We start from the raw sequence: 18,078 nt of genomic DNA on the forward strand, positions 1-18,078 counted from the left end.
GGAAAATGTTATGTTGTAACGACTAGCTCTCATCTTTCTTGGCAGCCCTGCATAATCGAAGTCCAGACATAACTAATGGGCAGAGTTTTACTAAATAGAGTAGAGTCCTGGGCCAAGAAATACCTTTTTTGTTGGCTACCTAACCAGCATGGTTTTTGACTAAATCAAGCTGTCTGGTGATCCTGTTCTCCATTAAGAGGTCTTATCTTTGTAATAAATCTGGCGTATTAGGAAGAGGTAAGAATTTCCTTTGAGAATGTTACTGATTTAGGCTCTGAATGTTTTTTAGAATGTTCTTCTTCTTCTTTTTTTTTTTTTTTTTTACATCTTTATTGGAGTAGAATTGCTTCACAATGGTGTGTTAGTTTCTGCTTTCTAACAAAGTGAATCAGTTATACATATACATATGTTCCCATATCTCTTCCCTCTTGCGTCTCCCTCCCTAGAACGTTGTTCTTCTTGATGGCATACTCTTCTTCTAAGATATAACTATCCTCTGAAAAACTGAGGCAGAAATCATGACCCAAGATCATATTCTTCTTAACTCACTAATCTTCCAATTGTTCCCTATTTCAAATAGGGAACCATTAGATACTCAGGCATACAAAGGTGATTCATACTTATTGCAGCTATTTTTATAACCAGTAGCAATTAACAGAGTGGTTTATATTATATATGCCTCAATCATTTGGACAGTGTCAGTTAATAGATACTTCATGCTGTAATAAATACTTAAAAATATCTCCAACCTTAAACTGAATTAAGCTTAAGTATAAAGGGAAATAATGACATAATTTCTGACTGAAGTCATTTAGATGAGAATTTACTTCAGGATAATCCTATATTAGTTGATATTAACTGAGCTTCAATTACATATTATGTTAGAGTTGGGGGCTGAAAAATAAAACACCAGTTAAAATACAGGTACGTTTGATATCAATAACTATGAGTCTGATCTGAAAAGTGAAAATGAATCATACATATTCACCAGGCAGCAACTCCCAAGGCCTCAAAGTGCCATGTCCAGTGTTGTACTGTGCCTTCTGCCAAGTGTCAGCAAGCATGTGCAGAATTTTAAAAAGTCTAAGTGGACATTTACATATTAATGTTGAATTCTGAGAATCCAGAATACATATTAATAATAAAATCTATATCCATTTTTTTCCTAGTGGCAAAGAGAAGACTAGCTTTTCCTAACTCACAAGTTTTGGAAATATTCCAAGTTATTGCCTTTGGGGATTACATTGCTTATATTTAGACATACTGTCAATTTTCCTTCTCTATCCATTCCTCTCATCTATGATTTATAACACAGCTTTCCCTTTAAAATGAAAGGGTTTGGACCAAATCTATCCTTTATCTAGGTTATACGTTGAATGCCTGTTCTGTGATAGGCATTGTTCTAAGTGAAAACAATGGATATAATGTAAAGTCTCCTAAATCCTCTGAGCAGCAGGTGACAGGGGCAGGGGTCACAGCAAACAAACAAGAAGGGATAGTTTCAAATCATTAAGGTTGTGATAGATGCAGATTAGGAGGACTGCTTCATTCATGCAATGAATATTTTTAAGTCCCTATTCTGTTCCAAGCTCTGTGTTAGAATGTGAGGATATTATAATGAACAAAGCCAGTCACTGTCCTTGCCTTCAATAAAACTTAAAATCTGGGGGAAAGCATCATTAAAATACCATACAAATAGATAAATAACTACAAGCTCAGAAAAGGGCAATGAAGGAGACCTAATTTAGCCTGTGTGTGTGTGTGAGTGTGTGTGTGTGTGAGTGTGTGTGTGTGTGTGTGTGATTGTGTGTGTGTGTGTGTGTGTGTGTGTGTGTGTAGTGGAGGAGGGTATGTCAGGTGAGGGAAGGCTAAGATTTGAAAAAGAGGTAGGCTGTAACTAGGCGAGAAGCAGTGGCGGCGCAGCAACAATGGAGGGCTTAGTCCTGATGGTAGGAAGGGAGTGTGACACAGTTGAGACCTATGAGGGCCAGCAGGGCTGGAGGACAAAGTGGGGGAGAGGGAGAAGAGGTTGAAAAGGGTGGCACTGAGCAGACTATAGATGGTCTTGCAGGCCATGTTAAAGAGTTTGGCTTTTATCCTAATAACTATGGAAACCCATTAAAACACCTGCCTAATTACTAAGATTTCTTCCCTTTCTAAATTCTGTGTTTTTCTATGCTATAATCTGAAATAAGAATATGGCAGAACTGCAAAGTGACCTTCAAAACACAGTGAAATTGCTGGCATTTGATTAACATAATTAGAGTGACTCTCGAAGAATCAGCATGCATGATCATCTTTCCCTCAGGTGCAACTGAACAATTCAGAATAGCACAGTCATTAGAGTCCTGGTATTATGACACCATTCATATTATCTTTCCCAGACATGGACTCCCTTTGGCCATTGTCCCATAGGCTCTTCTCTTGGACACCTGAGTTTTATGAGCTTATGCAGCATGGAAATATGTACAGTGCATACCTGTGTAGATAACTATAATAATTGATACGGCAGTTGTGGTTGTGGAGTTACGAAACCATATCAGATGATATTAAGAAGGTGATTAGAAAATTTCCAGGAATTAAATAAAAAGATTATGGATATTCCTGCCAAACTTTCTGCTCTCTGGGAGAAAGGTATTAGAATCATGAAAGAGACATCTGTCTGGAACATGAGTCGAGCCCGCTGCCATCTTGGCATGCCCTGGACCCTCATGAGAAGCTAACATGGGGAAGACAGAGCTGTGAGGAGACGAGGGAAACTAGCCTCTGGTGCTTATGATTTAACCCCTGAAATCAGCCATTTCAGACACCACTAACTTTTTTTTTTTTTTAACATCTTGATTGGAGTATAATTGCTTTACAATGGTGTGTTAGTTTCTGCTTTATAACAAAGTGAATCAGTTATACATATACATATATCCCCATATCTCTTCCCTTGGGAGTCTCCCTCCCTCCCACCCTCCCTATCCCACCCCTCTAGGTGGTCACAAAGCAACGAGCTGATCTCCCTGTGCTATGCGGCTGCTTCCCACTAGGTATCTATTTTACATTTGGTAGTGTATATATGTCCATGCCACTCTCTCACTTTGTCCCAGCTTACCCTTCCCCCTCCCCATATCCTCAAGTCCATTCTCTAGTGGGTCTGCGTCTTTATTCCTGTCTTGCCCCTAGGTTCTTCATGACCATTTTCTTTTTCTGTTTTCTAGATTCCATATATATGTGTTAGCATACGGTATTTGTTTTTCCCTTTCTGACTTACTTCACTGTATGACAGACTCTAGGTCCATCCGCCTCACTACAAATAACTCAGTTTTGTTTCTTCTTATGGCTGAGTAATATTCCATTGTATATATGTGCCACATCTTCTTTATCCATTCATCTGCTGATGGACACTTAGGTTGCTTCCATGTCCTGGCTATTGTAATGAGCTGCAATGAACATTGTGGTACATGACTCTTATTGAATTATGGTTTTCTCAGGGTATATGACCAGTAATGGGATTGCTGGGTTGTATGGTAGTTCTGTTTTTAGTTTTTTAAGGAACCTCCATACTGTTCTCCATAGTGGCTGTATCAATTTACATTCCCACCAACAGTGCAAGAGGGTTCCCTTTTCTCCACACCCTCTCCAGCATTTACTGTTTGTAGATTTTTTGATGATGGCCATTCTGACTGATGTGAGATGATATCTCATTGTAGTTTTGATTTGCATTACTCTAATGATTAATGATGTTCAGCATTCTTTCATGTGTTTGTTGGCAATCTGTATATCTTCTTCGGAGAAATGTCTATATAGGTCTTCTGCCCATTTTTATATTGGGCTGTTTGTTTTTTTGATATTGAGCTGCATGAGCTGCTTGTAAATTTTGGAGATTAATCCTTTGTCAGTTTCTTCGTTTGCAAATATTTTCTGTATTCTAAGTGTTGTCTTTTCATCTTGTTTATGGTTTCCTTTGCTGTGCAAAAGCTTTTAAGTTTCATTAGGTCCCATTTGTTTATTTTTGTTTTTATTTCCCTTTCTCTAGGAGGTGGGTCAAAAAGGAACTTGCTGTGATTCATGTCATAGAGTGTCCTGCCTATGTTTTCCTCTAGGATTTTGATAGTGTCTAGCCCTCCATTTTGAGCTTATTTTTGTGTATGGTGTTAGGGAGTGTTCTAATATCATTCTTTTTCATGTAGCTGTCCAGTTTTCCCAGCACCACTTATTGAAGAGGCTGTCTTTTCTCCACTGTATATTCTTGCCTCCTTTATCAAAGATAAGGTGACCATATGTGCGTGGGTTTATCTCTAGGCTTTCTATCCTGTTCCACTGATCTATATTTCTGTTTTTGTGCCAGTACCATACTGTCTTGATTACTGTAGCTTTGTAGTATAGTCTGAAGTCAGGGAGCCTGATTCCTCCAGCTCCGTTTTTCTTTCTCCAGATTGCTTTGGCTATTCAGGGTCTTTTGTGTTTCCATATAAGTTGTGAAATTTTTTGTTCTAGTTCTGTGAAAAATGCCAGTGGTAGTTTGATAGGGATTGCACTGAATCTTTAGATTGCTTTGGGTAGTAGAGTCATTTTCACAATGTTGATTCTTCCAATCCAAGAACATGGTATATCTCTCCATCTGTTTGTACCATCTTTAATTTCTTTCATCAGTGTCTTATAATTTTCTGCATACAGGTCTTTTGTCTCCTTAGGTAGGTTTATTCCTAGATATTTTATTCTTTTTGTTGCAGTGGTAAATGGGAGTGTTTTCTTAATTTCACTTTCAGATTTTTCCTCATTACTGTATAGGAAGGATATCTGTTTTACATTTCAATGCAATATATTTACATAGGAATGCAAGAGATTTCTGTGCACTAATTTTGTATCCTGCTGCTTTACCAAATTCATTGATAAGTTCTAGTAGTTTTCTGGTAGCATCTTTAGGATTCTCTATGTATAGTATCATATCACCTCCAAACAGTGACAGTTTTACTTCTTCCTTTCTGATTTGGATTCCTGTCATTTCTTTTTTCTTCTCTGATTGCTGTGGTTAAAACTTCCAAAACTGTGTTGAATAAGAGTGGTGAGAGTGGGCAACCTTGTCTTGTTCCTGATCTTAGTGGAAATGGTTTCAGTTTTTCACCATTGAGAATGATGTTGGTTGTGGGTTTTTCATATATGGCCTTTGTTAGGTTGAGGAAAGTTCCCTCTATGCCTACTTTCTGGAGGGTTTTTATCATAAATGGGTGTTGAATTTTGTTGAAAGCTTTTTCTGCATCTATTGAGATGATCATATGAGGTTTTTTTTTAAACATCTTTATTGGGGTATAATTGCTTTACAATGGTGTGTTAGTTTCTGCTTTATAACAAAGTGAATCAGTTATACATATACATATGTTCCCGTATCTCTTCCCTCTTGCATCTCCCTCCCTCCCACCCTCCCTATCCCACCCCTCCAGGAGGTCACAAAGCACTGAGCTGATCTCCCTGTGCTATGTGGTTGCTTCCCGCTAGCTATCTACCTTACGTTTGATAGTGTATATATGTCCATGCCTCTCTCTTGCTTTGTCACAGCTTACCCTTCCCCCTCCCCATATCCTCAAGTCCATTCTCTAGTAGGTCTGTGTCTTTATTCCTGTCTTACCCCTAGGTTCTTCATGACATTTTTTTCCCCTTAAATTCCATATATATGTGTTAGCATACGGTATTTATCTTTCTCTTTCTGACTTACTTCACTATGTATGACAGACTCTAGGTCTATCCACCTCATTACAAATAGCTCGATTTCGTTTCTTTTAATGGCTGAGTAATATTCCATTGTATATATGTGCGACAACTTCTTTATCCACTCATCTGTCGATGGACACTTAGGGGTTGTCTCCATGTCCTGGCTATTGTAAATAGTGCTAAAATGAATATTGTGGTTCATGACTCTTTTTGAATTATGGTTTTCTCAGGGTATATGCCCAGTAGTGTGATTGCTTGGTCATATGGTAGTTCTCTTTGTAGTTTTTTAAGGAACCTCCATACTGTTCTCCATAGTGGCTGTACCAATTCACATTCCCACCAGCAGTGCAAGAGTGTTCCCTTTTCTCCACACCCTCTCCAGCATTTATTGTTTATAGATTTTTTGACTGGTGTGAGATGATATCTCATTGTAGTTTTGATTTGCATTTCTCTAATGATTAATGATTATAAGCACAGAAACCTGTACTTGTCAGAGTCTTTTCCATGAATTCCTTGAAGATGAAACCCTTTTATAGGAACATTTTTGCAAAAGCATCAGAGTACACCCAGAACTGTCTGTAAATGACAAAAGACTTAAAAATGACCATGGTTAAAGATTTGATGAAAGTTCATAATAATGCAATTGACAAGGAAATTTAGTTATTTCTGAGATATACATTTTAAAGTAGTAACTAGAATTATGACTTATAACATCATACCAGAACATATGAGATTTTTAGATATTTCATGGAATTAGACTCCACTCTTAATGGGAGAATCACAAAGTCACCATGCAGGAGAGCTGGTGGAATGGAAGATATTTTGTGGCCGTTTTTGGGAAACACAACCTGTCAGGGAATCACAGCATCTCAAGGCTGAAAGCGTGCCTAAAATTGTCCCTCAGGCATCCTTGGATAGTCACCTCAATCTCCTTTGCAATGTTCTGGCCCATGCTCACCTAGCTTCCACTGGCGTGTGCTTGGTATGTGGTACCTCCTGGCCAGTGGGGCAGCCCCTTCCACTTTGGAGCTGCTTGGACCTGTACACATTTGCTTCTTTGGTTGAGGTGCCATCTGTAGTTCTTGGTTTTCTCCCCTAATTCTCATGTACTCTCTGTACTGTCACCAGAGGCAGGTGCCTCTCTGTCCTTAACCACAGCTCAGTGGAGACAGCTTCCATGGACTCTAAGTCCTCTCACAGCCTAGAATCCCGGCTTTACTAGCCCTTCCTCTGTATTCCACCCCCATCTCAGCCCTGATCCTTCAGAGACTGTTCAGGTTTGTCCATGAAGTAAATATACCCTCTTGGGTGCCTCCCCAATCCCTCCTTTCTGTTTTCCCACTGCCAGAGCTTTGATTTCATTTAAATGGTTTCTTTTCAGCCCTAGTGGGTGACCTTGATTAATGAGAACCATTGGGAATAATTCTATTCATCATGCCAGACATTCATTTAAGAACAGGCATGCAACTCAGAGGAGACATAAAAGGATGATTGCTAGGGATTTCTGGGATTTCTTTTCCCTAGAAGGAATGGTAAGATGAGAAATTTGCCTTTTTTGCTTCTGACCCAGCTGTGATGACTGGAGCAGTGGCAGTCATCTTGGGAACCATAACGACCCAGCCAGTGAGGATAAATGAAAGAGAGAAAGAAGTTGAGTGTTTGGAGGATTTGTTGTACCAACAAATTGATCAGCCCTGAAATTGCTTAATTTCCGGACTTTTTTTTTACATGAGAGACTAAATATCCTTATAATTTAAACCATTTTTTCAATAAGTATTTAGTTCACAGATAGGCATTCTTATAGCTGCAAGGGGCACAGCGGGGAACAACATAAAAATCCCCCATAGGCTGACATTCGTGGCGGAGACAGCTGACAGGTGATTAAATGAATGATATGTTAAACGTGGGGCTGAAACACTTCACTCTTCCTGGCACTTCTGTCTGCCCAGAAGCTGACCTGAATGGGAAGGCTCCCTTGTCTCATGACTTCCAGCTGAGTTCGGCCAAGGGGTGCCCCAGCAGGAGATCAGAGGGTGGAGAAGAGAGAAGTCAGAGTATTTCTTCCTCTGCTCCCTCCAGACCAGGCAAGGGGTTTGGCAGTGGATGTTCCTTATCAGAAGCCACAGTTCCAGCTCCTGTTGAGCTTATATGTCACATGGCTCCACCTCTGAACAGGGTCCAGCAATCCTGCTCCCTGACACTTTACCTCCAACACTGCTTGATCCCCTAATCCTGCCCACACTCCCATCATTCGTCCTTCTTTGATCTCCTCCCTCTCCCAAGGGTGCAGTCTCTTCTGCCCGACAGATGTTGATGGTAAGTGCTACATAGAAAACTAATTCAAAGAGGGTCACAAGTACAGAGGAGAGGAACAGATTTAAAAGGCAGGCTGGGATAGGTCTCTGAGAAAGTGACACTTGAGTAAAGGTAGGAAGGAGTCATAAATATTTGGTGTGTAGGCACATTGCAGGCAGAGGGAGGAACCTGTGCAAAGGCCCTGAGGTGGGCCTGGGCCTGAATGTTCAAGGAATATCAAGGGAAGTGGTGTGAACAGAACAGACATGAGAGGAAGAGGGGTGGAAGGTGAGGTCAGTGAAGCAAAAGGACAGAAGCTGTTAGTGTGCTGAAGTCCCTGTAGGACCCTGTACTTGTGTATTAGGGGCCCCTGCAGGGGTGTGAGCAGAGAAGGGACAGGCACTGACTGTGTGTTAACAGAATTGCCAGGCTGCTATGTGGGGAAAGCACTGAAGGGCCAGGCAGGAGCAGAGACTCCAGGTAGAAGGTGACTGCTTGGACCGGGCAAGAAAAGATGGTGGCCATAGCAGCAGACGTGAGGTGTGGTTGAGTTCTGGGCATTCTCTGAATGTGGAGCAGCCAGCATGCCAACAGAGCAGTTGTGGATAGAACTGTGAGATAGAAGGGTTAAAGACGACTTCAAGGTGTTTGGCCCAAGCACCTGGAAAGATGGAGCTGGTGTTGCTGATACTGGGAAGGCAGAGAAACAGGACTAGAAAAAGGATGCCAGGAGCTCTGTTCTATACACTTGAAGTTTGAGGTGTGTGCCAGACTGTTTTGGCAGTCCTCGATGCACCACATCTCCTGGGGTTCACATGTTTGTGCAGTCCCTTCCCCTTGTGCCTGGATTGGCCCAGGGACCTGCTTGAACCCACTGAATGCAGCATAAGTGATAGGGGGCCTGTTCCTGGCCTGGGTCTTGGGAAGGCCTGACACCTTCTGCTTTTGCACCCTTGGAAGCCAGCTGCCGTGTAAGAAGTTGGCCCACTCCCAGACCACCATGATATGGAGGAGACTGGGCAGCCACGTAAAGAGGCTCCCGTGGGGGAAAAGCAGACATGGACAGTCCCAGCTGTGCCCCCAGCCAGCACCGGCATCAAGTGCTCACGAGCGTGAGACATTACACCTTGCAGTTATCCCAGCCGACAGCATGGGAAGCCAAAGAATCATCTAGTTAACATACAGTACCAAGAGAAATAATAAACTGCTCTTTCAAGTCTAAAAAAAAAGAAAGAAAGAAAAAAGATTTGGTGCATTCATTTTCAACTGGAGGCAAATAAATGGGACTAAAATATTACTATTATCACTAATAAACTCTAGGCTAGAGAATGTAGCTTAGGAGTAAAAGACAAACAGCCTTCCAAGCTGGGTGCTGTTTGGGCCGACTTACTTGTCCTGTCACAGACGCCCAGACAGGGGCAGGACTTCACTATGCTAGTGAGAAGATTCCTCCCCTAGATAAGCAGCAGAGAATGCCAGCCCTCTGTGGGGAACTACCTCCCATCCGGAAGTGATGAGAGTCTGAGATGAGCATATAGATTACTTCCAAATTTATCAGTCAGTTAAATTACACTGTCTCCTCTGGTGCAGAGTGAGGAAAAGGGCAGGAAAAGGTCCTGAGTTTTACTGATTGAGCTCCATTCACAAAGTAAAAAACATCACGAGTGGGAAAGACGCTCCACCCTTCCCCCTCCCCTACTGCTATAGATTGTAGTTCTTCCCTTGTCAGTTTTATCTACTACCTGTGCTATCCAATACAATAGCTACTAGCCGTGTGTATTAAAACTTAAATTAATTTAAATTAAATACATTTAAAAATTCAGTTTCTCAGTCACGCTGGCCACATTTCAACTGTTCTGTAGCCACATGTGGCTAGTGGCTCCTGTATCGGACAGTGCAGGTTTACAACATTAACACTATCAAAGAAGGCTCTATGTGACAGTGCTAACATGAGATTTTTATCTTTTTCATCTTGTATCATCAGCGCCTGTAACCAGGCCTGACTCAGAGGCACTTAGAAATGTTTCTTGAATGAATATATGAAAATAGACTCTTGTGATTTTGTTTTTCAAACCTGCTTCCCAGTGTTGCATTCTAAGCAACAAGATATGAAAATGGAACACAGATATTTTGTTAAATAAGTCGGTTGAAGAATATGCATCATTTGATCTTATTTTTATTTAGAAATAATTGTTTGTATGCACATAGATATATATGTTTAAAAGCACAGGAAAAAGTCTTGAAAGACACACACCAGACTGCATTTACCATCTAATGGTTGAGATTGGGAAAGGGAAATGAGGAACTTTTTACTTAAAAAACTTGTTATTAGGAAAATATATTACTTTAGAGTAAAAAAAAAAAAAAGTAACATTAGGTAGTATGTTAATTTTCTTGGTATATTAAGAAAATCATGGCTATTCTTTTTTTTTAACATCTTTATTGGAGTATAATTGCTTTACAATGTTGTGTTAGTTTCTGCTGTATAACAAAGTGAATCAGCTATACATATACATATATCCCCATATCCCCTCCCACCCTCCCTATCCCACCCCTCTATGTGGTCACAAGGCACCGAGCTGATCTCCCTGTGCTATGCAGCTGCTTCCCACTAGCTAGCTATTTTACATTTGGTGGTGTATATATGTCAATGCCACTGTCTCACTTCATCCCAGTTTACCCTTCCCCTCCCCGTGTCCTCAAGTCCATTCTCTATGTCTGTATCTTTATTCCTGTCCTGCCCCTAGGTTCATCAGAGCCATTTACTTTTTAGGTTCCATATATGTTTGTTAGCATATGGTATTTGTTTTTCTCTTTCTGACTTAACTTCACTCTGTATGACAGACTCTAGGTCCATCCACCTCACTACAAATAACTCAATTCATTTCTTTTTATGGCTGAGTAATATTCCATTGTATATATGTGCCACATCATCTTTATCCATTCATCTGTCGATGGACACCTAGGTTGCTTCCATGTCCTGGCTATTGTAAATAGAGCTGCAGTGAACATTGTGGTACATGACTCTTTTTGAATTACGGTTTTCTCAGGGTATATGCCCACTAGTGGGATTGCTGGGTCATATGGGAGTTCTATTTTTAGTTTTTTAAGGAACCTCCATACTGTTCTCCGTAGTGGCTGTATCAGTTTACATTCCCAGAAAATCATGGCTATTCTTAATATGAAATATTAATGAAAGGTAATTTTAAGAGTGAATAAAGTATTAAGAGTGTTGAGGTATAATGACAAATCACAGCCATTGGCCTGGTGAGTATTGTCTGCAAACCATGGAATCTGTTTCCTAAGGAGTGTACAGAGTAATGTTTTCTTTCCAAAACATGGCTTCCTTGCTAAACTGCCGAGAAAGATAGGGCCAGATGGCACAGTTCTCATTTTTCTGTTATACCTCCTGACCCAGCAATATACTTTCTCCCACCTCTCCTTATAGAAATTACTTTTCTTCATTGCAGGAGCAGCCTTTACCCTGGGAATGTACCTAGTCACTGTGCCCGAATCAGAATACTGACACACTGACTGTGATCATCTTCTTGCTTTACTTTGCCTTACTTTGCCCCTTGTTTGGTGGTTTATGAGCTCACAGATGCTGGACCAGAATTCAGTACATAAAATAAAGACATTCTGTTTGACAAGGCCAAACCTAAATTGCTGCAGCAGGACATTAAAGCCTGAAGCAGTGCCTTAGAAAGGAACTAGCGCCATCTAACCCACACCAAAAGTCAACTTGGTTTCAAAATGAAGATCTTTAGAAATGCTACATGCCATAGTACTTTCTCAGCCTTTTTTTTTTTTCTGTCACTACAGGAATACTAAAACCGAATGAGAATGACAGATAATACAGAAAGACGTGTTTAATGATCAGTTCTGCTGTTTTATTTCATGCTCAGTTGATGGGAGAAAAGAATATTTTCATCCAGCTGTTAAAATGAATGAATTTAAAGATATGAATATAATCACCCAGAAAAATGGCACTAACAAAATAGTTTTTAAAGTGAGGAGGATAGATTTCTTTGTAATTATTGTCTTCACTGACTATTATTCATTTTTAAATAATGATGGATTCTAAGCTCGGGTACATCACCATGAGGGTGATTCCATCCCTTAGGAGCTAATATTTGGAGAGGTTGAGCTGTTTAGTAAATTACTTCTTTCTTAATGTTTCTTTCTGTTACTGTTTCTGTTTTTTAGACCCACTATGAAAATGGGGAATATATCATCAGGCAAGGTGCAAGAGGGGACACCTTCTTTATCATCAGCAAAGGAAAGGTAAGCCTTGGTAGCATGAGAGGGAGATGCACAAGGGGGGCCTGGGGTTCATCAGCTACCTGTGGAGGAGCACGTGTGCAGGGTGTTGAGCTGTTTGAGGTTTTTTTCTTTTCTGAAACTGATAAAGAAATATTTGAGAATGTATCTCCTGAAAATGTGGAAGAAGAAAGAAAAAGTATAACTTGGAAGACCAGCGAACAGCCTTTGTTCTAGAGTATAATAATCATGATGCTAGATGCCACTGGTATGTCTGCATAAATGGAAAATTTTCCATAATAATTAAAAAAGAGAAGACTAAGGTTGCTTAAAAAAATCTTTAACAGGAAAAAAGAATCCATCCAGTCATTAGGAGCAGTAATATTGTAATAATTAAATATCTGGACTTTCAAATCAGATGGCCCAAGTTTGAATCCAGCTATGAAACTTCCTAGTTTTAGTACTCCCTAGGCGAGTTATTTAACTCTCTGAGGCCAATCAGGAAGTAAATATATTCATGTTTCATTGTATCTTCATAAATAAATATTTAATGGATACTAAGAAATTATTAGAAGTGGTTAAGTATAGGGGAAGGGGTAAATATAGGGTAGACAGGGACATAAATAAAAAATCATAATTTATTCCTTACATATTTTTAATATTATAAATAATAATTTAAAAAAAACCAAATATGAAATTGAGAGAATTGGAAAATGAAGACATGTAGATTAATACTTTAATATTATATTGCTAAAAAATACCTTAAATTCCTTTCAACAGTAAAGTCTTAATCATTTTTGCTTTTAAGTGTCATTTCACTATGTGCAATGTATTTGAACTTATTTTGCTTTACAGTAAGTGATCCTTAAAAAGAAGTTATAAGTACTAAGTAAAGTAAAACACGGGAAGGAAATGCAGGTACAAGGGGATTTATATGGCAGTTTTCACTTTTATAATTATCACTTTAAAAAATAAGTAAATTTATTTCTTCTAATTTAACAAATATGACTGACTTTATGGCTCATGTAAAATAGGCAAGAGAGATTAACAGAGCCACAGTGAACAGGATATGTTGAAAGATTATAGATTTTGTTGGGTCACATTTTAGAGAATTCTCTTTGGACTAATTGTGAATTTTAAATGTGCATATGTCAATGTTTACACCGGTGGCATATCCCACTAAAGGGAAGGAAATAATATTTATACTTTTTCATACCTGTTCTTTTGACTGATATCAGAAAACCTGGGATAGAAATAGAAGTCAAGGGACTGGCTTCCTAAAAAGCAACATGAAATGACATCTGACCACTGTTATGGGTAAAATTATACCTTGTATTTTCCAATGTTAGAGGATAAGAAATGTTAAGATTTTGAGGTTTATATATAAATTGTTAGAGCTTACCATTTATTGCTTTGTTCTTAATATCGATGGAAGAATCAGGGAAAACTGAAAATCCTAATGGATGTAAATTATTTGATTGGTCACAGGGGGGCTTTTTGCCCTGGCAATCCTAGATTTATTTTTTTATATTATATTGCTAATTCTTTGCTCTCATGGAATGATATGTTTATCGATTAAGATGAATTTCTGACAGGCTTTTGTGGCTACCAAACTACTGCAAATGCCAGCACTGCCTAAAAAGTTGTGGTTTGTAACCAGTTTCAGCTGAACACAGGAGCATTAGTGGTGCTATTTTATGAGTTTTGTAATATGTATACATAGAAATAGCATGGATATTACACCAGAGGAACTGATTCCCTTGGCAGTATTTCAGACCACTGTAGGAATTCTGGGAGAGCAGTAGTAAGAATATATTGGAATTTTTTGACACATCCAAGATTTTTTTTTTAAACCAGGCATAGATTTTTCCTAATCTTCTTTTTCAGGTCGTACAACTTAGCTGCCATGACTCTTAATTATACTAATTATATAATAATATATGATTTATTTAGTATGTTAATTATATGAATTCTAATATTAATGTATTGGAGTTACTATATTAAGTTTTAAGAAGCAGAAGGTGAACACACTTAAGTCCCAATAGGAAGGAATAGAAAATGATAAGAGAATGAGAGTAGGTTCAGGTGAGCAGGCAAATAAGTTGTAGAATTGAAATTTTCTAAAATTATGTGTGTTGTTTTAGGTGTACAGATGTCACCTTGTTTTCATGTACCTTTAAGAATTTATAAAGGATAACTCTGACAAAGATATTTTCTTTGTTACCACCAACCTGGCTTTTCCTTAGAAAATGTGAGACAGAGACACACAACAGGGGCTGTACAACTACAGATGGATTTCCCCTTTTTCAAGTTCATTTATTTAAGAGTAAAACAGTTTTTATTTTTCTATAAAGCACATTCACACAAAGAGAAAAGCATTATAAAATAAACTTGGAAATATTTGTTTTTTCCCCATTAAACCTATACAAACTGATTTTTCTAAAACTTGGGCAGAATGCTTCAGTGATGTCTAGAGTACCTAGTTCTGCCTCAGGTAGAAGCTGAGTTAGTTCTTTATACTTTAATCAGTCCATTCCAATTGCCTGGAAACCTGACTTGTTCCCCCCAACAGTGAACCATAAAGCCCTCAAGGATTCATAATTAAGCATGAAAAATATCTCTGATAAAACTTTATGCCTATGTCCCTCTAGTTGTGTTGCATCAACAAAAAAATATGTCTCCATAAATAAGTGGAACCAAAATTGAACAGGATTGGTCGACAAAATTTCAGAGTTTCAATAATAATTCAAAAGCATTTTGATTTTCTGATTCTATTTAACTTATCTTGTATGCTACCATTAGAAAAAAATATTTCAAAAATTCTTGTTCATTAAATGCCACTTAAAACCACATGGCTTTGCTTAGAATTCACAAGGGCTTAAGCATGTTGGTTAAACAAATGGGCTTAACACAGTATTCAGTGTTGCTGAATATGGGAAGTATGCTCTTACGGAAATTTTGTTTGTGTGTGACATTATATATATATATATATATATATATATATATATATATATAAAATATCAGAGTGAAACATGAATCATTTCATTTCAAGAACGAACAAGCACATTATCCCCACTTCTGTTCACTGTGTAACTAAACACCCCAACCATTGCAGTAAGTCAAGAAAAAGATATGTTTGGAAATGAAGAAATAAACAGTAATTATTTACAGGTGGTATGATTTTAGTTTGAGTTTTTTATGTAGCCAGATAAATTATTAAAATTAATATAAGCTTAGCTGGATCAGCATTGTTCAGTACTTTTTCCTCTGTTGATGGAACTATTCTATATCTTCACAACCTATCATGGTAGCCATTAGTCTCAAGTCACTAAATTATAATTAACTAAATTAAATTAAACAAAATATTCAGCTTCTCAGTAGCCACATCCTGTCAGAATGGCTATTATCAAAATGTCTACAAATAACAAATGCTCGCAAGGAGAAAAGGGAACCCTTGTACACTGTTGGTTGGAGTGTAAATTGGTGCAACCACTGTGGAAAACAGTATGGAGGTTCAAAAAACTAAAAATAGAACTACTGTATGAAAGCAATTCTACTCCTGGGTATATATCCGAAAAAAACTAAAACATTAATTCACAAAGATATATGCACCCCAATGTTCATAGCAGAATTACTTATAATTGCCGAGACATGTAAACAACCTAAGTGTTCATCAACAAATGAATGGATAAAGAAGGTGTATTGTGTGTGTATATATATATTTATGTACACACACACACACACACACACACACACACAATGGAATACTACTCAGCCATAAAAAGAATGAAATTTTGCCATAAGTCAGACAGAGAAAGATAAATACTGTATGATATCATATGTGGAATCTAAAAAATACAACAAGCTAGTGAATATAACAAAAAAGAAGCAGACTCACAGATATAGAGAACAAGCTAGTAACAAGTCGGGGGTGGGCAATGTAGGGGAGGGGGAGTGGGAGGTACAAACCATTGGGTGTAAGATAGGCTGAAGGATGTATTGTACAACACAGGGAATATAGCCAGTATTTTGTAATAACTGTAAATGGAAAGTAACCTTTAAAAATTGTATAAGAAATTTTTAAATGATAAAGAAAAAAGGACACTAGAATGAAGAGCAAAAGACAAAAATGGCTGAAACATTTGAAAGGAAGAAGAATATATTGGTGAGAATTACTTCAGTAGATATAAAGATTTATTATAAGGTAAAGAAGAAAATGTCTTAATTCTACTAAGAACTAGATAAATATATCAGAATAAGAGAATAGTGAGCTCAAATAAAGGTCCATGATCTATGGGAACTTGAGTTAGGAGAGCATGGGCAATACATATTCCAAAACAATTAGTTATCCATAGGGAGATATATGAAATTGGATCCTGACCTCACACTGTACAAATAAGGTCAATTCCAGACCTAAGTGCAAAAGAAAAAATTAGAAAAAAAATCAAAAGACAATTAGGAGAATACTTCTGTCATGTTGGGATAGGAAAAATTTTATTAAATGAGAATTTTAAAGTACAAACAATAAGCGATAATGTGGTTACATATGATTACATTGAAATTAATAGCTTTGGCAAGACATCATAAATACAGTGAAAAGCTAAACTACCGTCTTATGAATCAATAAAAAAATGACAATTAATTCAATAGAAAAATAGGCAAAAAAGTCACAAAAAAGAAATATAACTGGCCCATAAAATAATATGAAAAATACCCTACTTTTATTAATAATCAGAGAAATGCCATATGATATTGACCTTTTTGGCAAAAAATCAAAGTCTGACAATAGCAAGTGTTGATGACAATATAGTATAATATAAACTTTCATCCACCGATGGTAGAAATATAACTTGGTGTGACATCTTTGTACCAAGACTGAGTCAATACCTAGTAAAATTGAAGATGCGTATACTTTATGACCTTGGTTTTTATTTGTAAGTTTTGATCCTAGTGAAACACCCATGGACACCACAAAACATGCAAAAATGTTCATAAGTAATGTTAATAGCACAACAGACTAGTATATAACAACAATAAACCTGGAGGAAGCCCCCATTTACATATAGAGAAGAATCAATGAACTATATAATATTCATATAATGGCATATTATACAAACAGGAAATGAACTACAGCTACATATATTAACATGGATGAATTGGATAAATCTCAAATACAATGCTGATCAAAAGAAACAAGTTGAAGGATATGTGCGGTATGATATTATTTATATAAAGTTTAAAACCAGGAAAATATATGGTATTTATGCATGGAATGAGGTGCATGTGAGTGAACGTACACACAGTCATTAAAGTAGAAGTACCAGAAAGAGAATCACGAACATAAGATTCACCAGAGATGTTTTGGGGGACGGGAGTGGACACATGGTGAGAGAGATTCTAATTCATTCCTGTGTTGCACAAAAGGTTCAGTTGTCAAACCAAACTCAGGGGAGTCATAGGTCTGAGCCACCCTGAATTTAAGTAATGACTAAAGGAATGCAGGCAAACGTCAAGCTCAGAAAAATATTCTTTCCCTGTAGATGCCCCAAACTATCAGATACAGCTCCTGAAAGTGTTTTTCTACATTAGGGAACATTTGTGTTTTTTTAGAATAACAGGGCCAATATTTGAGCAATGTGTGTAGAACATTATTTGAAAAGGGAGATGTTTTGATTTGGGAACTCCTCATTTTTATAATCTATTAACTACACAGGTAGGAAAATGCTCACCTGACAACCCTATTCTCCAGCTGGGTCTGCCCCACAAATCTCTGATTTCCATGTTTTTTACAACAAACATTGCTTTGCTTATAAAACCTGTTGAATC

The 18,078-nt window shown here is 37.8% G+C and overlaps 1 protein-coding gene across 2 annotated transcripts in view; it reads left to right on the forward strand.

Annotated features, from left to right (window-relative positions):
• The window catches only part of PRKG1 (protein kinase cGMP-dependent 1), a 1,185,098-nt gene that overhangs the window by 969,634 nt on the left and 197,386 nt on the right, over positions 1–18,078 (forward strand). For both annotated transcript variants that reach the window (XM_067710145.1, XM_067710144.1), the window contains exon 6: positions 12,199–12,276. In XM_067710145.1, the coding sequence (XP_067566246.1) occupies positions 12,199–12,276 (78 nt within the window). The remainder of the gene's footprint in view (positions 1–12,198; positions 12,277–18,078) is intronic.

Source organism: Pseudorca crassidens, chromosome 16 (assembly GCF_039906515.1).
Source record: "Pseudorca crassidens isolate mPseCra1 chromosome 16, mPseCra1.hap1, whole genome shotgun sequence".
Classification (NCBI taxonomy): Eukaryota; Metazoa; Chordata; class Mammalia; order Artiodactyla; family Delphinidae; genus Pseudorca; species Pseudorca crassidens.